The 26120-nt window shown below is 46.0% G+C and overlaps 1 protein-coding gene across 2 annotated transcripts in view; it reads left to right on the top strand.

The window, feature by feature from the left end:
* Positions 1-26120, top strand: part of SPEF2 (sperm flagellar 2) — a 208053-nt gene that overhangs the window by 92968 nt on the left and 88965 nt on the right. For both annotated transcript variants that reach the window (XM_056546664.1, XM_056546656.1), the window contains 7 exons: positions 1328-1544; positions 2647-2774; positions 3176-3248; positions 4934-5004; positions 14179-14282; positions 19846-20102; positions 21100-21160. In XM_056546664.1, the coding sequence (XP_056402639.1) occupies positions 1328-1544; positions 2647-2774; positions 3176-3248; positions 4934-5004; positions 14179-14282; positions 19846-20102; positions 21100-21160 (911 nt within the window). The remainder of the gene's footprint in view (positions 1-1327; positions 1545-2646; positions 2775-3175; positions 3249-4933; positions 5005-14178; positions 14283-19845; positions 20103-21099; positions 21161-26120) is intronic.

Raw genomic sequence — 26120 nt, 5'->3', positions numbered from 1 at the left:
CACACAGAGGAGGAGATCCTGCACTTCTATGTCTCTATACACTGTACACAGAGGAGGAGATCCTGCACTTCTATATCTCTATACTCTGTACACACAGAGGAGGAGATCCTGCACTTCTATATCTCTATACACTGTACACACAGAGGAGGAGATCCTGCACTTCTATATCTCTATACACTGCACACACAGAGGAGGAGATCCTGTACTTCTATGTCTCTATACACTGCACACACAGAGGAGGAGATCCTGCACTTCTTTGTCTAGAAGTATAGCCTAAACAGAAGTTGCCACAGCTTGGAAGGCTTGGTTAAGAAGTAATGAGCAGTCTATACTGAAGGGGTGAAATCTCTTAAAGGGGTACTCCGCCCCTAGACATCTTATCCCCTATCCAAAGAATAGTGGATAAGATGTCAGATCGCCGGGGTCCCGCTGCTGGGGACCCCGGGGATCGCTGCTGCAGGACCCCGCTATCATTACTGCGCAGAGCGAGATCGCTCTGCACGTAATGACGGGCAATACAGGGGCCGGAGCATCGTTACATCACGGCTCCGCCCCCCGTGATGTCACGGCCCGCCCCCGTCAATACAAGTCTATGGGAGGGGGCGTGGCGGTCGTCACGCCCCCTGCCATAGACTTGCATTAAGGGGAGTAATGATAGCGGGGTGCCGCAGCGGCGATCCCCGGGGTCCCCAGCAGCGGCACCCCGGCGATCTAACATCTTATCCCCTATCCTTTGGATAGGGGATAAGATGCCAGGGGCGGAGTACCCCTTTAAGGAGTTGTCTCTTTACTGTCTTTCTGCTCTTTTTGCAGCTTGTGTGTGTTTCGAGGCACCTTCCCTCCCATCTCCCTCCTCCTCCCTGCTCCAAAGATTTGTATTTCCTGTAAAACAGGACGTAAACACAGGACAAAATTCTGTTGATTTTTCAGAGAGGATGACTATTAAGCACGACAGCCGGATGGGGATTCTTGATAACAAGAGAGAGAAGCATTTTTATCTGATACGCTATTACATTCACTTGATCTATTCAGAGTTTGTTGAAACGACCATGCTTATTTAACAGTTATTTTAGTGTAAACATTTCCCCAAAATTTCTGATTTATAAAGAGATGTTTTATGGGCTTAAGCTTTTTCTGGAGTGCAAAAAATGGTCTCAAAATACAATACGTGCAAAGAAAGCATAAATGATAAAAATAAAAAGCAAAGAACATCTGTAAGAATGTCTGAAAGTATCAGATGTTTTTTGCTTGGAAAATTTAGCACGTAAACATTGCCTAACCTGAATAACCTGATATGCACTGACATTTTTTCTTTATTCTTTCTTAGACCATGACCGGAGAATGGATATTGCCAGATACTGGGACAATAAAACCTGCCCCCAATAATAACATTCTGGGCCATGTAGTTCACAGATTGATGGATATCGTCCATCCACCCCCTGCACCGTCAGCGCCACCCAAGTTTCCTCCATTTCCCATTAAAGGCTGCGTACTTGGAAATATTTATTCCGGAAAGAGCACCTGCCTGAAGCACTTAGCACAAGGTATCATCATATTATTGGATTATTTATGGATTATTGGATTGTGTTCTCAAGAAGTGCTAATAATTCTAAATCTTCCTTATTGCAATACAGATGGAGCAGAACTGTAGTTGGCAGACCTAGTGATCCTGAGCTCCCATTTGGTTTTATATAGGACTTTAGCAGGGGCACTTAAGTCCTATATAAAACCACTTATATACCATTCTCAGGTGGCGCCACGTCCTTTTAGAGGGGGACAGCACAAAGGGGACAAGAAAAACCATTCCCCTCCAAGATGTACATTTACTTTGTTGGTCAGGTGAAGGGGTATGGCCATGCTCCGGAGCCAAGCCAGCACCATACCTAGTGCCTGCCAGCTGCTTTCTACTGCTGACACCAACCGGTAATGACTGACATTGGATCTCTGGTGTCCAGTGGTTTGATTGGCATTCTGCAATGTAATCACGGGGTCAAATTGGTTGTCAGGGCAGACTTGGCCCTTGGTATAGAGCGCTGATCTAATAGATCAGTGTAAAAGAAAAGTATTTAAAAAAATAGTCAAAATTAAATACAAATGAAAAAATAAATAAATAAATAAACAAATTAACTCTCTCCTTTAGTATTTTCCAAATAAAAAAAATGTAAAAAATAAAAGCTGCGTGTAAAATTGTCAGAGCTATTAAGTTATCATATTCCCGATCTCGGACTGTCAATGAAGTTAATGCAAAAACATCCAAATGCCACAATTTATTGCATCACAGAAAAGAAAATGATAAAAAGTGATCAAAAAGTCAAAACTACACAAAAGAGGTAACCTTAAAAAGTGGTATTCCGGCCATAGACATCTTATCCACTATCCAAAGAGAGGTTTCCGAGACTGGAGCAGCTGCCCGCCATAGAATGTGGGTGCTGCACGGAGATCACGGGGGGTCCTGATCAGACATCTTATCCCCTATCATTTGGAAGGGGATAAGATGTCTATGGCCAGAATACAATACCCCTTTAAAAACTAAATCTCATTGCGCCTGTGTGTGTATAATATGAAGAGCACGAGCAGCAGAACTCTTGTTGCTTCAGTCCATAAAAGTTTGATATATTAGGCTGTTGTTGTGTTTTTTGTTGCCAGTATATGGTATCTACGTGCTCAGTGTGGATGACCTAGTGAAGCAGTCTTTGACGGCGTATCAGGAGAATGAAATGGGAGAAGAGGTCACTGTGCCTGCAGCTGAGCCTGAGGAAGCAGATGGCAACAAGGTAAAGAATAGAATGGACGCTGAGTTCTTTTCCTTCTAGGATTTTCCAGTAAAACATATATGGCTAGTCCCTAAAATAAGCCATCAATGTGTGAATGATGGATATCCATTCCGTGGGAGCCACACTGCCACGCCTCCTTCCCTAGACTTGCATTGAGGGGGCGTTACGTGACGTAACGGGGGGTTTGGCCATGACGTCACTACCCCCGCAGCCCGCACCCAGCGTTCGGAACAAAATGTTCGAAATACTGGGGCAGTGGGGTACCTTTTTAAGAAGTTTTACCTATAGAAACCACAAAGATCATCACAATTCTGCGACAGTCTGGGGTAAAACCACATGCTGGATCAGTTCTCAGCAGCCTTTATGTGTGACATATTTTGTATTATTTTGTTCCCATACAGCTGACAGAGAGTTTTCCTGCTGCTCCTGATGGGCCTGAAGCTCAGTTCTCTGAAAGTATTAGTGCTGCTAAAAGTAAGTCACTATCTAAAGTGATCTCCTTGTAACATATTATACACATGACATCACAGATTCATAATCTTTTACAAAATAACAATTCCAGTTAGGTAATATCAGCGTGACATCACCGCCATGTCATTTTCTCCAGTAAAGCTCCTTTGAGCTCTCCATACAGCATATGTGGTGAGATCTGTCACCGGATTGCTTATTGCAAACATGCTCCATCCCCATGAGAATGCCCCTATCTTTAAAGAGGATCTACTAGGTTCCTGGGGCCTTACAATCTGGCCACAAAGCTAAAAAGTAAGCAGCCTGACTGTCTGAATGCAGGGAGGGATAAAGTTACAGCTACATAGAAAAGTCTATGAGGAGGGGAGAGGGAGGAGGAAGGAGCTGCAGAAAGTGGCTGCAGAACGCTCAGGTAAGTGTTATATCTCACTCACCAGTGCTTTGATACCCAGCACTATAATGTCCTCCATGCTGCTTCTGATTTTGAGGGTGTGCTATAGAAAAATAGGGGGAAAGGATCACCTCTTCTTTGTGTGTTCAGTGTATAGGAGGCATCACCAAGGCTAGGCTCTGCCAGCTAGCTCAGGGACAACTGAAAGTTAAAGAGGAAAACTGATGAAAAATGTGATATACAAGTCAGATAATGGGCAGAAATAGCACTACTCCTTATGTACACACACATGGCAGCTTATCCTGAAAAGTTTTTTTTTTTTTCCGGAAAAGTTACCTGTAAGTTTAAAGACTCGTACAGCTACTCATAAAGTCTAAGGAGAGAGAAGGGTTGAAAAGAAAGGGAGCTGCAGAATAATACATAGGCCTTTACATACACGCATACATGTACACACATGCTCATATACTCATGTACATACACACACTTATATACACACACACATACACACACTTTGCTTATCCTGCAAAGATACCTGTAAGTTCAGACACTCATCCTGCTACTCATAAAAGTCTATAGAGAGGGGAGGGGGAGGGAGCTGCAGAGTGAGACATAGGCCTACACACACACACACACACATACATGTACGCACATGCACATGTACTCATGTACATACAAACACATCAGCTTATCCTGCAAAGATACCTGTAAGTTCAGACACTCATACTGCTACTCATAAAAGTCTATGGAGAGGGGAGGGGGAGGGAGCTGCAGAGTGAGACATAGGCCTACACACACACACACACACATACATACATGTACACACATGCACATGTACTCATGTACATACAAACACATCAGCTTATCCTGAAAAGTTACATGTAAGTTCAGACACTCATACTGCTACTCATAAAAGTCTATGGATAAGGGAGGGAGCTGCAGAGTGAGACATTGTCAAAAAACAAAGCTATTTCTCATGCACACACACAACAGGTTATCCTGAAAGGTTACCTGTAAGTTTAGATACACTTCAGCTGTATTTCTACTTTTGCATTTTATTTTTGCACATTTCTTTAAAAAAAATAAAAAAGGGACAAAGCAAGTAGTAAATATAAGGGTATAAAAGCATGACTAGAAGACGTTATAAAGTGAGGGCTATTTATTTGCTTATATCTATAAAAAACAAGATGTTATCTGGATTTCTGCTAATAACATCCAGTATCTGTACGCTGAGGAACAGTACATTCTGACTGCATCTCTTATATGTGTTTGTATAATAAATGGTTCTATTCACGTCTTTTAGGCAACAGTGACTCATCTGACCCGCAGATCACAAAAACACCGAGAGAACAGATAGTACCAAAGGATCAAACGGTATAGTACAGCTTACTTCAATGTAGATAACATTGCAGGGCACCTTTAAAGCTTTCCAGAGAGGAAAGAAACAGTCTTAAAGGGGTACTCCGCTGCCCCAACGTCTGGTACATTTTGTTCCGAATGCTTGGAGCGGGCGACGGAGTTGTGATGTCACATCCACGCCCCTCTTGACGTCACACCACACCCACTCAATGAAAGTCCCATAGACTTTCATTGAGGGGGTGTGGCGTGACATCACAAGGGGTGTGTCCATGAGTCACAACCTCGCCGCCTGCACCCAGCATTCTAAACGAACACGGGGTGCTGCACAGAGCCCGGGATGGTCTCAGCAGCAGGACCCCCGCGATCAGACATCTTATCCCCTATCCTTTGGATAGGGGATAAGATGTCTATGACTGGAATACCCCTTTAAATTGACCAAAAAAGTAACCCTTCTAAACAAACCTCAGGTTTTTTACCATTTTTGTGGGCCAGGTCACTTGTTCCCATATTGCTGTTTGTACATGTGATGAGCTGATGACAGTCATCACTACGCCATGACAGACGATCTCCATGGTGACATGACTACAGACGTCACCCTGGTGAACAGCAGAGTCTATATAATCTGTGCAGCAGGCTGTCCTTTCTGGGGGGAACTGACCATTTGGAAATCCAGTGTTGCCCAACCTGTGAATTCCCAGCGGTTGAAAACCAATAAATCCTAAGGCTGTTTTGAAACAGACAGAAAACCACAGGCTGAGGAACACTGCCTTAAAGGGGTACTCTACTGCTAGACAACAAGGATAGGGGATAAGATGTCTGATCGCGGGGGTCCTGTGGTAGTGGTTGTGACGTGACGGCCACGCCCCTTTGTTCCGTCCCACCACACCCCTTACATTCATGTTTATGGGAGGGGGTGTGTCAGCCGACACTCCCCTTCCCATATGAATGGAGGGTGTGTGGCAGTGACGTCACGATCACAGCCTCTGGCTCCGAGCGTTCGGAATAAAATGTTTAGAACGCTGAAGCACCGGAGTTCCCCTTTAACCCATTGAAGGAGTATTCCCGTATCCAAAAATTGTATTCAATTAAGACTATTACCCCAAGTTATATTACTTACTGTACTGGCTTCAGCGTGTATATACTTGAATTTCCCCTGACAGGAAGTTGTTTAGCTGTTTTATTGTCAGTGAGGTGTTGTCTCCAGCTCCCCGACTATTTCTCCTCTTCTGAGACGACGCATTTTCAGACAGGAGAGGTTTGCTATGGGAATTTGCTCCTTCTCTGGACAGTTCCTAACACAGAGGTGGCAGCAGCGAGCACTGTGGTCAGACTGGAAAGAATATATAAACTAAGGGGTACACAGCCTGATAAAAAATAACTTTTAATTGAAACAATGATAAAAATACACAATACCCCACGGACACTAAAGCCAGTCAAAGACTGTGATAATCCGACAGCCAAATATACAAACTGACCAAGATTTCACCAACCATGAGTAAAGACAATAAAGTCCCGGAAGGGAAGCAATAACAATGTGATATAGAGTGTTCTCACCTTGGAAGGTTGTCGTCAGGTCTGGAAGGTCCGTGTAGTCAGATGGCGATGTTTTAGTCCAGCAAATTAAATAAGAGGTACTAGAGTGCAGGGGTAAAGGACAATTATGTAAAGTGTTGTCCCTGGAATTCCCTGGGTGTCAGTGGTCTGAGATTGGCCTCCTCGCACGGGGATCCAACGGGGCACTCGCCCTAAAAAGGGCGACCCCTGCCCCTACCTACCCCTTGGAATGACCCTAGAATGCCCTACTAAATAGGTTCCCACGAGTTTCAAGCTACATCGGCAGCTCTCCTCAGGGGATACATAAGTAGGGGGGGGAAAGTACATAAAGAGTTAAAGGAATCAATAGGTTCCGGTTTACCTCAAGTATTTTCAGAGGAGGGGCTGCTACTAATAGGGATAATGCTCCCCCAATGTCACTTTTTAGGGCGAGTACCCCGTTGGTTCCTTCTGCGAGCAGGCCTGTCTCAGACCACCGACACCCAGGGAATTCCAGGGACAACACTTTACATAATTGTCCTTTACCCCTGCACTCTAGTACCTCTAGTAAGACATCGCCATCTGACCACACGGACCTTCCAGACCTGACGACAACCTCGTTCCAAGGTGAGAACACTCTATATCACATTGTTATTGGTTCCCTTGCGGTACTTTATTGTCTTTATTTTTGGTTGGTGACATCTTGGTCAGCTCGTATACAGTGGGGATCAAAAGTTTTGGCACTCCAGGTAAAAATTTGTATTAATGTGCATAAAGAAGCCAAGGAAAGATGGAAAAATCTCCAAAAGGCATCAAGTTACAGATTAGACATTCTTATAATATGTCAACAAAAGTTAGATTTTATTTCCATCATTTATACTTTCAAAATAACAGAAAACAAAAAAATGGCGCCTGCAAAAGTTTGGGCACCCTGTAGAATTTATAGCATGCACTGCCCCTTTTGCAAAGCTGAGACCTGCCAGTGTCATGGATTGTTCTCAATCATCATCTGGGAAGACCAGGTGATGTAAATCTCAAAGGTTTTAAATGCCCAGACTCATCTGACCTTGCCCCAACAATCAGCACCATGGGTTCTTCTAAGCAGTTGTCTAGAAATCTGAAACTGAAAATAGTTGACACTCACAAAGCTGGAGAAGGCTATAAGAAGATAGCAAAACATTTTCAGATGTCAATATCCTCTTTTCAGAATGTAATTAAGAAATGGCAGTCATCAGGAACAGTGGAAGTTAAAGTAAGATCTGGAAGACCAAGAAAAATATCAGACAGAACAGCTCGCAGGATTGTGGGAAAAAACTATCAAAACCCACGTTTGACTGCACAATCCCTCCAGAAAGATCTGGCAGACACTGGAGTTGTGGTACATTATTTCACTATAAAGAGATACTTGTACAAATATTGTCTTCATGGAAGGTTCATCAGAAGAAAATCTCTTCTACGTCCTCACCACAAAAATCAGCGTTTGAACTTTGCAATTGAACATATAGACAAGCCTGATGCATTTTGGAAACAAGTTCTGTGGACCGATGAGGTTAAAATTTAACTTTTGGGCCGGAATGAGCAAAGGTACGTTTGGAGAAGAAGGGGAACATCATTTTATGAAAGGAACCTGTTACGCCGAGCGCTCTGGGTCCCTGCTCCCGCTGACCGCGAATCGCATCCCAAGTCACTCACCTGTCCTGGTCCCCGGCTGTCACGTCCTGGCGCGCGCGGCTCCGCTCCTTAGGGCGCGCGCGCGCCAGCTCTCTTAGATTTAAAGGGCCAGTGCACCAATGATTGGTGCCTGGCCCAATTAGTCTGATTAGCTTCCACCTGCCTCCTGTCCATATAACCTCACTTCCCCTGCACTTCCTTGCCGGATCTTGTTGCCTTAGTGCCTAGAGAAAGCTACTACTGTGTTTACCATTACTGTGTGCCTGACCTCCTGCTATTACTATTGACTACGAACCTTGCCGCCTGCCCCGACCTTCTGCTACGTCCGACCTTGCTCTTGTCTACTCCCTTGTACCGCGCTTATCTCAGCAGTCAGAGAGGTTGAGCCGTTGCCGGTGGATACGACCTGGTTGCTACCACCGCTGCAAGACCATCCTGCTTTGCGGCGGGCTCTAGTGAAAACCAGTAGCAACTTAGAACCGGTCCACCGGCACGGTCCACGCCAATCCCTCTCTGACACAGAGGATCCACCTCCAGCCAGCCGAATCGTGACAGTAGATCCGGCCATGGATCCCGCTGAAGTGCCGCTGCCAAGTATCGCTGACATATCCACGGTGGTCGCCCAGCAATCCCGACAGATCGCCCAACAAGCTCACCAGCTGTCGCACTTGACCACCATGTTACAGCAACTTCAGTCGCAGCTACAGCAGCTGCAACAGCAGCTACCATCTCCTCCGCCAGCTCCTGCACCTCCTCCGCAGCGAGTGGCCGCTCCTAACCTCCGCTTGTCCCTGCCGGACAAATTTGATGGGGACTCTAGACTCTGCCGTGGTGTCCTGTCTGGGAAAGCTTTGTCTTGGGCCACACCGCTCTGGAACTGCGATGATCCTGTCACCGCCACTGTACAGTCCTTCTTCTCTGAGGTTCGCAGTGTCTTCGAGGAACCAGCCCGAGCTTCTTCTGCCGAAACTGCCTTGTTGAACCTGGTCCAGGGTAGTTCTTCTGTAGGCGAATACGCCATCCAATTTCGTACCCTCGCCTCTGAATTATCTTGGAATAACGAGGCCCTCTGCGCGACCTTTAAAAAAGGCCTATCCAGTAACATCAAGGATGTGCTGGCCGCACAATAAATTCCTGCCAACCTGCATGAACTTATCCATTTGGCCACCCGCATTGACATGCGGTTTTCTGAAAGACACCAGGAACTCCGCCAGGAAAAAGACCTTGGTCCCTGGGCACCTCTCTCACGGTATCCTTTGCAATCTACCCCTGTGCCTCCCGCCGAGGAGGCTATGCAAGTGGATCGGTCTCGCCTGACCCTTGAAGAGAGGTCTCGCCGTAGGGATAAAAATCTATGTCTATACTGCGCTAGTACCGAACATTTCTTGGTGGATTGCCCTATTCGTCCTCCACGTCTGGAAAACGCACGCACGCACCCAGCTCACGTGGGTCTGGCGTCTCTTGGTACGAAATCTGCTTCTCCATGTCTCACAGTGCCCGTGCGGGTTTCTCCTTCTGCCAACTCCTCCTTCTCAGCCGTGGCCGTCGTGGACTCTGGTTCTTCTGGAAATTTTATTCTGGCCTCTTTGCTTGATAGGTATTGCATCCCGGTGACCCGTCTCGTCAAGCCGCTCTACATTTCTTCGGTCAACGCAGTGAAGTTGCACTGCACTGTGCGTTACCGCACAGAACCCCTGCTTATGAACATTGGACTGCATCACGAGAAAATTGAATTTTTGGTCCTGCCCAACTGCACCTCTGAAGTCCTCCTCGGTCTGCCATGGCTCCAGCTTCATTCTCCCACCCTGGACTGGACCACCGGGGAGATCAAGAATTGGGGTCCTGCTTGCCGCAAGAAATTCCTCACGTCTGCTCCCAGCCCCGTCTGTCGGTTCTCAGTGTCTCCTCCTGTGCCTGGTCTCCCCGAGGCTTATCAGGACTGTGCCGTGCCTCCTCATAGCCCCCGTCCTGGTGACACCCTGCCCTGTGACATGCTTCTCCCTCTGCTCCCCCTCCCCATTCCTTCTGTACTGCCTGCCGTTGATCTGTATACCCAGGACTTCTCTGTCCTCCAGAAGGAGACTCTACAATCGCTCCCAAAGTCCTCATCCCTGGTGGAGCGACAACCGGACAAAAAGAAGGGGAGACCTAAGGGGGGGGTACTGTTACGCCAAGCGCTCCGGGTCCCTGCTCCTCCCCGGAGCGCTCGCGGCGTTCCTCTCTCTGCAGCGCCCCGGTCAGACCCGCTGACCAGGAGCGCTGCACTGACTCTGCCGGCGGGGATGCGATTCGCATAGCGGGACGCGCCCGCTCGCGAATCGCATCCCAAGTCACTCACCTGTCCCGGTCCCCGGCTGTCACGTCCTGGCGCGCGCGGCTCCGCTCCTTAGGGCGCGCGCGCGCGCCAGCTCTCTTAGATTTAAAGGGCCAGTGCACCAATGATTGGTGCCTGGCCCAATTAGTCTGATTAGCTTCCACCTGCCTCCTGTCCATATAACCTCACTTCCCCTGCACTTCCTTGCCGGATCTTGTTGCCTTAGTGCCTAGAGAAAGCTACTACTGTGTTTACCATTACTGTGTGCCTGACCTCCTGCTATTACTATTGACTACGAACCTTGCCGCCTGCCCCGACCTTCTGCTACGTCCGACCTTGCTCTTGTCTACTCCCTTGTACCGCGCTTATCTCAGCAGTCAGAGAGGTTGAGCCGTTGCCGGTGGATACGACCTGGTTGCTACCGCCGCTGCAAGACCATCCCGCTTTGCGGCGGGCTCTGGTGAAAACCAGTAGCAACTTAGAACCGGTCCACCGACACGGTCCACGCCAATCCCTTTCTGACACAGAGGATCCACCTCCAGACAGCCGAATCGTGACAGAATCTCTGTCCAACTGTTAAGCATGGAGGTGGATCAATCATGCTTTGGAGTTGCATTGCAGCCAGTGGCACAGGGAACATCTCACAAGTAGAAGGAAAATGGATTCAATAAAATTTCAGCAAATTTTGGATGCTAACTTGATGCCATCTGTGAAAAAGCAAAAGTTAAAAGAGAGGATGGCTTCTACAAATGGATAATGATCCTAAACACACCTCGAAATCCACGGTGGATTACATCAAGAGGCATAAGCTGAAGGTTTTTGCCATGGCCTTCACAATCTCCTGACCTCAACATAATTGAAAATCTATGGATAGACCTTAAAAGAGCAGTGCGTGACAGACAGCCCAGAAATCTCAAAGAACTGTAAGACTTTTGTAAGGAAGAATGGGCAAATATACCTCAAACAAGAATTGAAAGACTCTTTGCTGGCTACAAAAAGCGTTTACAAGCTGTGATACTTGCCAAAGGGGGCAGTACAAGATATTAACTCTGCAGGGTACCCAAACTTTTGCAGACACCATTTTTTTGTTTTCTGTTATTTTGAAAGTGTAAATGATGGAAATAAAATCTAACTTTTGTTCACATATTATAAGAATGTCTAATCTGTAATTTGATGCCTTTTGGAGATTTTTCCATCTTTCCTTGGCTTCTTTATGCACATTAATACTAATTTTTACCTGGGGTGCCCAAACTTTTGATCCCCACTGTATTTGGCTGTCGGATTTTCACAGCCTTTGATTGGCTTTAGTGTCTGTGGGGTATTGTGTATTTTTATTGTTGTTTCAATTAAAAGTTATATTTTATCAGGCTGTGTACCACTTAGTTTATATATTTGGATTGTCTGTTCTTCTGGGGCACTGTGACTACGGTATATATAGCTCTTTGATTCAGACAGTAAAGAACTACACAATTTCTTCAGTAGTATACAGCAGCTGATAAGTACTGGAAGGAATAAGATTTTTTTAATAGAAGTAATAAGAAGTAATTTACTGGCATCAGTTTATTTAAATGGGTACTCTCATTAAAACAAATTTTTGCTATTGCACTCCTTATGGTAAATAAAACATCTTTCTTATGTACTTATGTCTCCCTACTTGTCCAGAGTACATATTCCCCCATCTCTTGCACAGACTTTGGACTCCTGCTGGCCTGGCAGAAGTCCAAAATCATGAAATTATGAGGGGGGTATGTGCAGCCTTATCCAATCATAGCTCATCTCACACTGAACTGCTCTGGGCTGTGTGCAGCAGAGTGAGGGAGGAAGTTCTCCCCTGTATGGCTTCAGATGACGTCACGCCTGCTGGGGAACGCCCCTTCCCAGTCTGTGAATCTGACTGAGGCTGAGCAGAAAATACAGAGCAATATCAAAGTAGAAAACTAAGAAATAATAAAAATAAAGGCAGGGGTGGTTTATCATGATAGGGGCAGTGAACTGGAAGGATTAGAAAATGTAGAAAGATCATGAGAGGTACTCTTTAAAGAGGTTATCCACCGGAGTACCCCTTTAAATTAGAGAGTTATTGAGCTGCTCAACGTCAGAAAAGTAGTGGTTGACTCAGTTCACAATGACAGCTGTTCTGTCAAGTTTCTGTTCCTCTGGATGACAGGGTGACATGGCCGTCTCTTCCATCTGCTCAAGAAACCCAGAAACCTGACAGATTCATTGTCTCATAGAGCAGCCATCATTTCTAGAATTTTGAATTTGAATAATATGAATAACTAATAAAGAGAACGGCTCCTAAAAATCCCACCACTAAGAGTCCCCATACCTACTGAGACACTAACCAGTCCTGCAGCAGCGTCAGGCTTGTCCATGAGTCATAGACAAGAGATGACTCATGGACAAGGCTGCATGAGCAGACAAACCAATCCCTTCCCACCACCCCATAGGAGGGACACGCCCCCTTCCACCACACACCAATCACCTCCCACCACCACAAGGAGGGACATGCCCCCTCCCACCACACGCCAATCAACTCCCATCACCACAAGGGAGGGACACGCCCCCTCTGACCACACTCCAATCAACTCCCACCACCACAAGGGAGGGACACGCCCCCTCCCACCACACACCAATCACCTTTCACCACCACAAGTAGGAACACGCCCCCTCCTACCACACACCAATCACCACCCACCACCACAAGGAGGGGCATGCCCCCTCCCACCACACACCAATCAACTCCTACCACCACAAGGGAGGGACACGCCCCCTCCGACCACACACCAATCAACTCCCACCACCACAAGGGAGGGACACGCCCTCTCCCACCACACTCCAATCACCTCTCACCACCACAAGTAGGAACACGCCCCCTCCCACCACACACACCAATCACCTCCCACCACCACAAGTAGGAACACGCTCCCTCCCACCACACACCAATCACCACCCACCACCACAAGGAGGGGCATGCCCCCTCCCACCACACACCAATCAACTCCCACCACCACAAGGGAGGGACACGCCCCCTCCCACCACACACCAATCACCTCTCACCACCACAAGTAGGAACACGCCCCCTCCTACCACACACCAATCACCACCCACCACCACAAGGAGGGGCATGCCCCCTCCCACCACACACCAATCAACTCCCACCACCACAAGGGAGGGACACGCCCCCTCCGACCACACACCAATCAACTCCCACCACCACAAGGGAGGGACACGCCCCCACCCACCACACGCCAATCAACTCCCACCACCACAAGGGAGGGACACGCCCCCACCCACCACACTCCAATCACCTCTCACCACCACAAGGAGGGACACGTCCCCTTCCCCTGAGAAGATTTCTAACACTGTGAGCTAATGAAAAGAGGCATTTTTTATAATAAATATAGGTGATAGATGTACATGGTCAGGATTAAGTACCGAGTAACATTTTATTTTATTTTATCTTTTTGTGGGATCTGACAGGTACGCTTTAATACACTGACCCAGACTGCCATTTTGAGCAGAACATGGTGGTTACAGGAGAAAGTCTATTTATTTGTGTTTATGTTTCACCATAACAATAATTACCTTTACACTCATTTTTACATATAGTTTGGGGGGTACATAATCCTATTGTGCATTCGCCCATATGTTATCTCTTTTTCTTGAAGCTCTCAAGGCGGGCTCAGCTGGGAGGGATGATGGAGGCACATCTGAGAAAAGGAAAGCCGGTACCAGATGAGCTGCTTGTACAAATTCTTGTAGAGGCCATCAGGTAAGATGTTATTTCATGATTCCTTTTTTTGAAGTCCTATTACATGCATCACATTTTTGATTTTGTGCTACTCTATCGGTTTAGTACACCACAAAGTTGCACATACAGAAGAAGGGACTCCTGCCCTGTACATGGAGCGGTGCCGCATACCATACAGTATTATAGTATTGTATCACTTACTGTATTGTATTGTATTGCCGATCTCATTCCACGTTTTTTTTTCTTTAAATTTTGCACACTCACCATTAGAGTCCTACAGTCCCATCTTTTTTTATTCCAGCACAGCTGCATCCATGCTAAAGCTGGGTCATGTGATCACCAGTCTTTCACACAGAACATCACAGTGCTTAAAGGGGTTCTCCACTGGAAAACATTTTTTTTATCAACTGTTGCCAGAAAGTTAAACAGATTTGTAGATTATTTCTATTAAAAAAATCTTAATCCTTCCAGTACTTATCAGCTGCTGTATGATCCACAGGAAGTTCTTTTCTTTTTGAATTTCCTTTCTGTCTGACCACAGTTCTCTCTATTGACACCTCTGTCCATGTCAGGAACTGTCCAGAGCAGGAGAGGTTCGCTATGGGGATTTACTTCTACTCTGTACAGTTCCTAAAATGGACAGAGGTGTCAGCAGAGAGCACTGTGGTCAGACAGAAAGGAAATTCAAACAGAAAAGAACTTCCCCTGTAGTATACAGCAGCTGATAAGTACTGGAAGGATTAAGATTTTTAAATAGAAGTAATTTACAAATCTGTTTTATCTTTCTGACACCAGTTGATTTAGAAAAAAATGTTTTCCCCTTTAATGGAGGTCTGTCCTGAGTCAGCTGACTTCCAGTGAACTACAGGATGACATCATCACCTCATCAGATAGCCCCTCCTAGCTCCCAGCTCCATCTGTATACTGCTGCTGCTGTCACTACCAGATCAGGATTTATATAGAAGTTATACACCTGTCCTGAGGCTGTTCACACATTGTGTTTTTTTTTTTTTTTTTGTTTGTTTTTTTGTCTTTGTTATTTTCTTAAAAACACAGCAAAATGGTAATATTTTTCGTCAAATATGAAAAAGAAACAGCAAAAAAAAGTAGCATTTTTACAGTGATTTTGGCAAATTGCAGCAAAAATAACCAAAATGCTGTAAAAATGTGTGAGAAATGCTGTAAAAATTCAACGTGTGAACAAAGCTAAAAGTCTTTAAACCTTCATTTAAACCTCAAGTACGATTAAAAGACAAATCACCTTTGCCTAACGGTAATATTTCTCGCACCTTGAATAAGAAAATGCATCAAATCTGCACACAATGTAAACTAACCCCAGACCCACTTATGAGTCTAGTGAGTTTACCTGGGTGACCTCCAGCAACAGCAGCCTAACAATATGACCAGGTGCAGTGATTAGACTCCACCCCCTCTCTCTACAAAGACAGAGAATTAATTTCAAATGTAGACATCAGGAAATTGTTTCAGTGATGGAATTGCAATCAGTATGGAGCCAAACTCATGCCTGCCACATGACCTAAAACAGGTAAGCACAAGGCACACACAAGAACCTCTACATTATTCTCTAACAATACCCTATTCTGCACTTTATAAGCAATAATGCCCACGCTGTTGTTTGGGAGGAGGTCTATGAAGTGAGTGCACAAACTGCTCTTACTTAATAGATGGGGAATGACGCTGCTATCGGCAGCCGGTATTCACCCCTAATGAGCACCATCACCTGTTAGCGCCCGACACCTGTCGGATCACCTGTTGGCGCCTGACACCTGTCGGATCACCTGTTGGTGCCTGACACCTGTCGGATCACCTGTTGGCACCTGACACCTGTCGGATCACCTGTTGGTGCCTGACACCTGTCGGATCACCTGCTGGTGCCTGACACCTGTCGGATCACCTGTTGGCACCTGACACCTGTCGGATCACCTGTTGGTGCCTGACACCTGTCGGATCACCTGTTGGTGCCTGACACCTGTCGGATCACCTGTTGGCACCTGACACCTGTCGGATCACCTGTTGGTGCCTGACACCTGTCAGATCACCTGTTGGCACCTGACACCTGTTGAATCACCTGTTGGTGCCTGACACCTTTCGGATCACCTGTTGGCACCTGACACCTGTCGGATCACCTGTTGGTGCCTGACACCTGTCAGATCACCTGTTGGCACCTGACACCTGTTGAATCACCTGTTGGTGCCTGACACCTTTCGGATCACCTGTTGGTACCTGACACCTGTCAGATCCCCTGTTGGTGCCTGACACCTGTCGGATCACCTGTTGGTGCCTGACACCTGTCGGATTACCTGTTGTCACCTGTCGGATCACCTGTAGGTGCCTGACACCTGTCGGATCACCTGTTGGTGCCTGACACCTGTCGGATTACCTGTTGTCACCTGTCGGATCACCTGTAGGTGCCTGACACCTGTCGGATTACCTGTTGTCACCTGTCGGATCACCTGTTGGCACCTGACACCTTTTGTATCACCTGTTGGCTTCTGGCACCTGTCGGAACGCCTATTGCCGCCTGTCACCTGTCAGCACCTATCACCTATCGAATCAAACTCACCCTGTGGAAACAACACCTTCTATGCTCTTACACTGATTTCACTTCTCAGAATCATGTAAAGAAAACATTTGGTATCTCATCTCATTAGATTTCATAAAGGAAGTGAATGGCCTGAGGTTCAGATTGAGGACACTCATATGTCAGCTCGTATGACTGAAGAACCACATAACATCAAACATCTTATAGACTGCAAGTCACATAGGAAGCTGTGAACTAAAACCCAAGTCATCAGAACATAAGGGGCAGATGTGCCAACTAACACCAGTCAGAAGGGCAGGTGGTGTCCATATTAAACCATCAGGTTACAGCTGTCACTTTTCAGGGGCCTTTTGGAAAGGGGCAGTGTGGTTGGTTGCTATGGGAAACTGCACTTTTTTTCATTTACACTAGTTTTGATAATTCTCTGAGTTTGCAGCCGCAAGATTGTGCCATGTTTGTGTCACATGCTTTGTAGGTCTCTATGGACAGCTGTGTGGATGTATTTGTATAAATTTACTATACTGCATAGTGTTCTGCAGCTGCTACCCCCAAGAGAATAGTGATGTAGAGAGATCTTTAGAACTCTGGAAAATTAGTTCAAAAAGTAAAAAAACTGAATATTCATTAAAAGTAGGATTCAACCATTGGGACCCCCCCCCCCCCTCCCAACAATGTCAGAAACTATGGTTTGCAGCCCCCATGTACAGTCATGGCCGTTAATGTTGGCACCCCTGAAATTTTTCAAGAAAATGAAGTATTTCTCACAGAAAAGGATTGCAGTAACACATGTTTTGCTATACACATGTTTATTCCCTTTGTGTGTATTGGAACTAAACCAAAAAAGGGAGGAAAAAAAAGCAAATTGGACATAATGTCACCAAACTCCAAAAATGGGCTGGACAAAATTATTGGCACCCTTAACTTAATATTTGGTTGCACACGCTTTGGAAAAAAGAACTGAAATCAGTCTCTTTCTATAACCATCAATAAGCTTCTTACACCTCTCAGCCGGAATGTTGGACCACTCTTCCTGTGCAAACTGCTCCAGGTCTCTCTTATTGGAAGGCGCCTTTTCCCAACAGCAATTTTAAGATCTCTCCACAGGTGTTCAATGGGATTTAGATCTGGACTCATTGCTGCCACTTCAGAACTCTCTAGCGCTTTGTTGGCATTCATTTCTGGGTGTTTTGTTACGTATTTTTGGGATCCTGCTGGAAGACCCAAGATCTCAGATGCAAACAGAACTTTGTGACACTGGGCTGTACAGTGCGACCCAAAATCCATTGGTAATCCTCAGATTTCATGATGCCAATCCCAAAACATCATTGAACCTCTAGCATATTTCACTGTAGGTACTGTGTTCTTTTCTTTGTAGGCCTCCTTCCGTTTTCGGTAAACAGTAGAATGATGTGCTTTACCAAAAAGCTCTATCTTGGTCTCATCTGTCCACAAGATGTTTTCCTAGAAGGATTTTGGCTTAGTCCAGTTCATTTTGGCAAAATGTAGTGTTGCTTTTTTATATCTGTGTCAGCAGTGGGGTCCTCCTGGGTCTCCTCCATAGCATTTCATTTCATTTAAATGTCGATGTATAGTTGCTCTGACACTGATGCTCCCTGAGCCTGTAGGACAACTTTAATATCTTTGGAACTTGTTTGGGGCTGTTTATCCACCAACCGGACTATCCTGCGTTGACACCTTTCATCAATTATTCTCTTCCTTCCACGCCCAGGGAGATTAGAGCTACAGTGCCATGGGTTGCAAACCTCTTGATAATGTTGCGCACTGTGGACAAATCTAGATCTCTGGAGATGGACTTGTAACCTTGAGATTGTTGATATTTTTCCACAATTTTTGTTCTCAAGTCCTCAGACAGTTCTTTTCTCCTCTTTCTGTTGTCCATGCTTAGTGTGGTATACACAGACACACAATACAAAGACTAAGTGAACTTCTCTCCTCTTTATCTGCTTTCAGGTGTGATTTTTATATTGCCCACACCTGTTACTTGCCCCAGGTGAGTTTAAAGGAGCATCACATGCTTGAAACAATCTTATTTATCATCAATTTTGAAAGGGTGCCAATAATTTTGTCCCGACCATTTTTGGAGTTTGGTGACATTATGTCCAATTTGCTTTTTTTCCTCCCTTTTTTGGTTTAGCTCCAATACACACAAAGGAAATAGACATGTGTATACTGCAATCCTTTTCTGTGAGAAATACTTCATTTTCTAGAAAAATTTCAGGGGTGCCAACATTTTCGGCCATGACTGTATGTGCATGTACTATTACTGCACTTTATAGTATGGAAAATATAAAATTTGTTTATGTATCTTCTATACACTCTCCGGGAGAGAAATTGTAAATATATGGCCAGAAATGGTGTCTCTGTATCCCTTTTCTTGAGATCAGTGTAAGGCTGGGTTCACACCACGTTTTGTTAAATACGGTTCCCGTATATGGCTGGGAGGAGGGGGGGCGGGGCTTAATCGCGGCACCCGCACTCAGCCGTATTCGGGAACCGTATTTAATGTATGTCTATGAGCCGACCAGAGTGAACTGCAGCCTCCGGTCAGCCTTCGTTTTCGGCCGTATGCGGTTTCCCGACCACAGGCAAAAACGTGGTCGACCGCGTTTTTGCCTACGGTCGGGAAACTGCATACGGCCGAAAACGAAGCCGACCGGAGGCTGCGGTTCACTCTGGTCGGCTCATAGACATGCATTGAATACGGTTCCCGAATACGGCTGAGTGCGGGCGCCACGATTAAGCCCGCCCCCCTCCTCCCAGCCGTATACGGGAACCGTATTTAACAAAACGTGGTGTGAACCCAGCCTAAGTCCCAGCAGTAGGTTATTATCAATACTTATATGGAAAATAAATATAGAAACACAGAAGATTTTCAGCAGAAAATATAAGCATGGTTTGTCTGGTCGATGCTTTATCTCAGTATAGATATATTATTCTGCCAGTTATGTTTACATTCACTTACAATATTCTCTAATATGAATATCTGATCATTGCTTTTAGTCATATCCCGGCAAATACCGGTTGGATTTTGGATGGATTCCCAGCTACTCTGAATCAGGCAAAACTCCTTGAGAAGTCTCTCACAGGAGAAGATCCAGAGAAAACTGCTACAAAAAGCAAGAAAAATAAAATATCAACTTTAGTGGAAGATCCAGCAGCATCACAGGAGCCTCCGCCACATTCACCAGCCTTGGACTTTGTCGCCTTCATTGATGTATCAGACACAATAGTGTTACAGCGAGCTGCTGCATTAAATGGTAGGTATATTATAGTAAAAAAAATCTTAATCCTTCCAGTACTTATCAGCGGCTGTATACTACAGAGAAAGTTATTTTCTTTTTTAATTTCCTTTCTGTCTGGTCACAGTGCTCTCTGCTGACACCTCTGTCCATATCAGGAACTGTCCAGAGCAGGAGAGGTTTGCTATGGGGATTTGCTCCTCCTCTGGACAGTTCCTGACACGGACAGAGGTGTCAGCAGAGAGCACTGTGGTCAGACAGAAAAGAAATTCTGATAAGTACTGGAAGCATTAAGATTTTTTAATAGAAGTAATTTACAAATCTGTTTCACTTTATGGAGCAGGTTGATTTAAAATAAATTGTTTTCCACCAGAGTACATTTTTAAAGATAACGAATTATATGGTAAGGCTGGGTTCACATCACGTTTTTGCCATACTGTTTTCAATCCGTTTTTCTAAAGAAAACCGTATGGCAAAAAAACGGATGGAACAGTATGGAAAAAAAGTAAACCGTATGCGTTTTTAAACAGTATACTGTTTTTAAAAGTGCATACAGTTCCGTCAGTTTTTATAGAAACAAAAACCATACGTTTTTGAAAATTTTGTCCATTTTTAATGGGAGGGGTCTTGGGTGGGGACTTTAGGATTCAAATGCGCATGTGCAAAGTAAAAACGTATAAGTTTTTCCCGTATGGAACCGTATACATGTGCGTTTCCCATTGACGTCCATGTTAAAAAAAAACGTATGCGGTTTACTTTTTCCCATACTGTTCCATCTGTTTTTTGCCATACGGTTTTCTTTAGAAAAACGGATTGAAAATAGTATGGCAAAAACGTAGTGTGAACCCAGCCTAACTCTGGCATAGGAAGATGTGTGGTGTAATATAGAGGATCCAGTTATATAGTGCCATATTACAAGGACGCATTGTGCCATTAGATATATATGGTTTGTGCACGGACTCCCCATTATCAGATAAAATAACAGGTTATAAAATTCCTATTATTATTTCCACAGGTGGAATGGATGGTGCAGCATGTCCAGGTGATGTCTCCGCTATGAACCAAGTCCCACACAGGTGAGTGCTGAATTGTGATATGGTCCTAGTAAGGACTGTCATGAACTCCCCCCCCCCCCCCCCCACCTGAATGTTAGGAGAAGATAGTATATATAAGACAGGTGCAGTTATATGTAATCAATATAGCTTCTCAATCCAAAAAACAACAAGTACATGAAGCTCATATAACAATTTATAAAAGTCCAAAAACCCTACCATATAAAAAAAACTATACATATATCAGAAGAACATAATTCTCCAATGATGAACACCTGTATATCCCAACGCGTTTCCCCGCGGTTCATCAGGGGATCACAAATACAGTTTACACATAGGATTGGGGATTCTCGAAGAGAAAGCGGATAGTGATATCTATATGGAGCAGATTTATATATGGCAAAAATAAGCAAGCAGACACAAAACAATGTAGATGTTTCATATAAATGTTGCACTTTAAAGGCCAGATAAACAGCCTCGGTATGTGTTGTTTGAAGTATCTTGTCTGCTGTGCAACCTCAAAATAGCAGCGGATTAATACACAAAAATCTATGATAAGTTGGATACAAATCCACCAGATAGGTCACATAGACTCCATTTTCCTCCACATGACAAGTAGATTGCAAATATGTTGGTATTTCCAAAGGGCAAAAGATGCGTCCTCAATTAATCAGATACAGTAGTCTAAATTACGCCTACTATTTGGATATCAGGAATAGAGATGAGCGAACTTACAGTAAATTCGATTTGTCACGAACTTCTCGGCTCGGCAGTTGATGACTTATCCTGCATGAATTAGTTCAGCTTTCCGATGCTCCGGTGGGCTGGAAAAGGAGGATACAGTCCTAGGAGAGAGTCTCCTAGGAATGTATCCACCTTTTCCAGCCCACCGGAGCACCGGAAAGCTGAACTAATTTATGCAGGAAAATCATCAACTGCCGAGCCGAGAAGTTCGTGACGAATCGAATTTACTGTAAGTTCGCTCATCTCTGATCAGGAATATCACACCTATTAACACAATAATATGTGTATGATCACTCCTCAAGTCCAGTCACTTTAGCTCCGTTTACGTACTTATACCCAATCCGATATAAGCATAGATGAAAGGCCCTGCAGCTGACTGTCCACGTGTTGGGATATACAGGTGTTCATCATTGGAAAATTATGGGTTTTTTTTATATATGGATATTTTTTTTTTATATGATAGGGTTTTTCGACTTTAAAGGGGTACTCCGGTGAAAACCTTTTTTCTTTTAAATCAACTGGTGACAGAAAGTTAAACATATTTGTAAATTACTTCTATTAAAAAATCTTAATCCTTCCTGTACTTATTAGCTGCTGAATACTACAGAGGACATTCTTTTCTTTTTGGAATGCTCTCTGATGACATCACGAGCACAGTTCTCTCTGCTGACGTTATTATAATAATAAAAACACTTTATTTATTGTTGTGCTTAGTGGGATTTGAACCCAAGTCCCCAGCACTGCAAGGCAGCAGTGCTAACCACCGAGCCACCATGCTGCCCTTAGCATACATCTGCTATGCACGGTTGCTAAAATGGACAGAGATGTCAGCAGAGAGCTCTGTGCTCATGATGTCATCAGTGTTCCAAAAAGAAAGGAATTTCCTCTGTAGCATTCAGCAGCTAATAAGTACTGGAAGGATTAAGATTTTTTAATAGAAGTAATTTACAAATATGTTTAACTTTCTGCCACCAGTTGATTTAAAAGAAAAAAGGTTTTAACCGGAGTACCCCTTTAATAAATTCTTATATGAGCTTCATGTACTTGTTGTTTTTAGCAGTTATATGTAACTCTCTTATACACACGTTGTAGCAGAATGTGCAGGAGGAAATCAAATACCGTATATACTCGAGTATAGGCCGAGTTTTTCAGCACGATTTTTCGTGCTGAAAACACCCCCCTCGGCTTATACTCGAGTGAACTCCCCCACCCGCAGTGGTCTTCAACCTGCGGACCTCCAGAGGTTTCAAAACTACAACTCCCAGCAAGCCCGGGCAGCCATCGGCTGTCCGGGCTTGCTGGGAGTTGTAGTTTTGAAACCTCCGGAGGTCCGCAGGTTGAAGACCACTGCGGCCTTCAACATCATCCAGCCCCCTCTCACCCCCTTTAGTTCTGAGTACTCACCTCCGCTCGGCGCTGGTCCGGTCCTGCAGGGCTGTCCGGTAAGGAGGTGGTCCGGTGAGGAGGTGGTCCGGGCTGCTATCTTCACCGGGGAGGCCTCTTCTAAGCGCTTCGGGCCCGGCCTCAGAATAGTCACGTTGCCTTGACAACGACGCAGATACGTCGTTGTCAAGGCAACGGCTCTATTCCGGGCCGGAAGCGCGGAGAAGAGGCGCCCCCGGTGAAGATAGCAGCCCGGACCACCTCCTCACCGGACCACCTCCTTACCGGACAGCCCTGCAGGACCGGACCAGCGCCGAGCGGAGGTGAGTACTCAGAACTAAAGGGGGTGAGAGGGGGCTGGATGATGTTGAAGGCCGCAGTGGTCTTCAACCTGCGGACCTCCGGAGGTTTCAAAACTACAACTCCCAGCAAGCCCGGACAGCCGATGGCTGCCCGGGCTTGCTGGGAGTTGTAGTTTTGAAACCTCTGGAGGTCCGCATGTTGAAGGCCGCAGTGGTCTTCAACCTGCGGACCTCTGGAGGTTTCAAAACTACAACTCCCAGCAAGCCCGGACAGCCGATGGCTGCCCGGGCTTGCTGGGAGTTGTAGTTTTGAAACCTCTGGAGGTCCGCATGTTGAAGGCCGCAGTGGTCTTCAACCTGCGGACCTCCGGAGGTTTCAAAACTACAACTCCCAGCAAGCCCGGACAGCCGATGGCTGCCCGGGCTTGCTGGGAGTTGTAGTTTTGAAACCTCTGGAGGTCCGCATGTTGAAGGCCGCAGTGGTCTTCAACCTGCGGACCTCCGGAGGTTTCAAAACTACAACTCCCAGCAAGCCCGGACAGCCGATGGCTGCCCGGGCTTGCTGGGAGTTGTAGTTTTGAAACCTCTGGAGGTCCGCAGGTTGAAGACCACTGAGGGCGAATGATGAGAAGAGGATGATGAAGGGGGGGGGGGGGGTGTGGGGATGATGAAGGGGGGTGGGGATGATGAAGGGGGGGGGGGGGGTGTGGGATGATTACAAGGGGATGATGAAGGGGGGATGTGTGGGATGATAAGGGGATGTGTGGGATGATGACAAGGGGATGATGAAGGGGGGATGTGTGGGATGATGACAAGGGGATGATGAAGGGGGGGATGTGTGGGATAAGGGGATGTGTGGGATGATGACAAGGGGATGATGAAGGGGGGATGTGTGGGATAAGGGGATGTGTGGGATGATGACAAGGGGATGATGAAGGGGGGATGTGTGGGATGATGACAAGGGGATGATGAAGGGGGGATGTGTGGGATGATAAGGGGATGTGTGGGATGATGACAAGGGGATGATGAAGGGGGGATGTGTGGGATGATGACAAGGGGATGATGAGGATGTTAATGACGGGTCTGGATGATGACAGGGGGGGATGAGGTATTTCCCACCCTAGGCTTATACTCGAGTCAATAACTTTTCCTGGGATTTTGGGTTGAAATTAGGGGTCTCGGCTTATACTCGGGTCGGCTTATACTCGAGTATATACGGTAATTTGTACTTGTCCATGAAGCCACCATTACATAACATGCCCCCGATTGTAAGCGCCACCTATGCATCCTTATTTCGAATGACTCCCAGGAGTCCTCACCGCTGTTCTCAAGTGTCCGATGTGAGCGAATCCTTTAATAAATAATATTGAGAGCTTTAGTCACTAGTTGAGCGCAAAGGGAAGTTGAAGCTGTGTCTATAAACAGTTGTCCAGTGTAGTTTACATTAAAGGGGTACTCCGCTGCTCAGCGTTTGGAACAAACTGTTCCGAACACTGGAGCAGGCGCCGGGAGCTCATGACATCATAGCCCCGCCCCCTCAGGACGTCACTCCCTGCCCCCTCAATGCAAGTCTATGGGAGGGGGCGTGACTGCGTCACGCCCCCTCCCATAGACTTGCATTGAGGGGGCGGGGAGTGATGTCATGAGGGGGCGGTGCCATGACGTCATGAGCTCCTGGCACCTGATCCAGCTTTCGGAACAGTTTGTTCCAAACGCTGAGCAGCGGAGTACCCCTTTAAAGATGTCTGATGATCTAAGATGTCTGATCACGGGGAGTCCCGCTGCTGGGATAGAGAATTTCTCCTGTGTGGTTTAGTATACTATACTACACCTCTAAAGGATTGCAGGTGAGCTCTGATGAGACACTGGGCCTTGCCACAAGAGGGCATAAAAGTGCCTCTCCCGCTGACCTATACAAAGGCTCTCAGGCTACTTTAGGGTAGGGTACTTTTTGGTGAGAGATCGGTGACTGTTAAGACTGTTAAGCCACTATGGTACACTTGAAGACATTTTGCTCAGTTGACAGACTTGGAGAGGAGAATCATTGAACAAGATGGTCATTTCAATGAATTGCCACCATCTAGGTCATTCTGACCAAGCAGCGGTAATAAGATGTTCCTGGTGGGCCAGAGAGACCACAAGTAGAGATTGGTTTATCTCGACGACAAGCACGAGCAGCTTTTACAGTTTCCTTGTCCACCGTCCAGACACAAATGGCTCCTTTATTACACACCCCTATCTCTATCAGGACCATTTCCAGCAACTTGGCAATGGTGGCTGTATGTCAATGGCTGGACATGTAATGGGGTCTGCGACACCAAAATTGTTTTTGTTTAAGGGTTACTCCGCTACCCAGCGTCCGGAACATTAATTTTCGAACGGTGTGTGTGGGCTTCCGTGTTCCCGCCCGCCCCCCCCGCCCCCTGCAGTCACGCCCTGTCATGTGATGTCACGTCCCGCCCCCTCAATGCAAGTCTATGGGAGGGGGCGTGACAGCCGTCGCGCCCCCTTCCCATAGACTTTTATTGAGCGGGCAGGCCGTGACGTCACGAGGG

This window comes from Hyla sarda, chromosome 1, assembly GCF_029499605.1.
Source record: "Hyla sarda isolate aHylSar1 chromosome 1, aHylSar1.hap1, whole genome shotgun sequence".
Classification (NCBI taxonomy): Eukaryota; Metazoa; Chordata; class Amphibia; order Anura; family Hylidae; genus Hyla; species Hyla sarda.
Note: the sequence above shows the minus strand (reverse complement) of the source record. Positions and strands in the feature narration are given on the sequence as shown.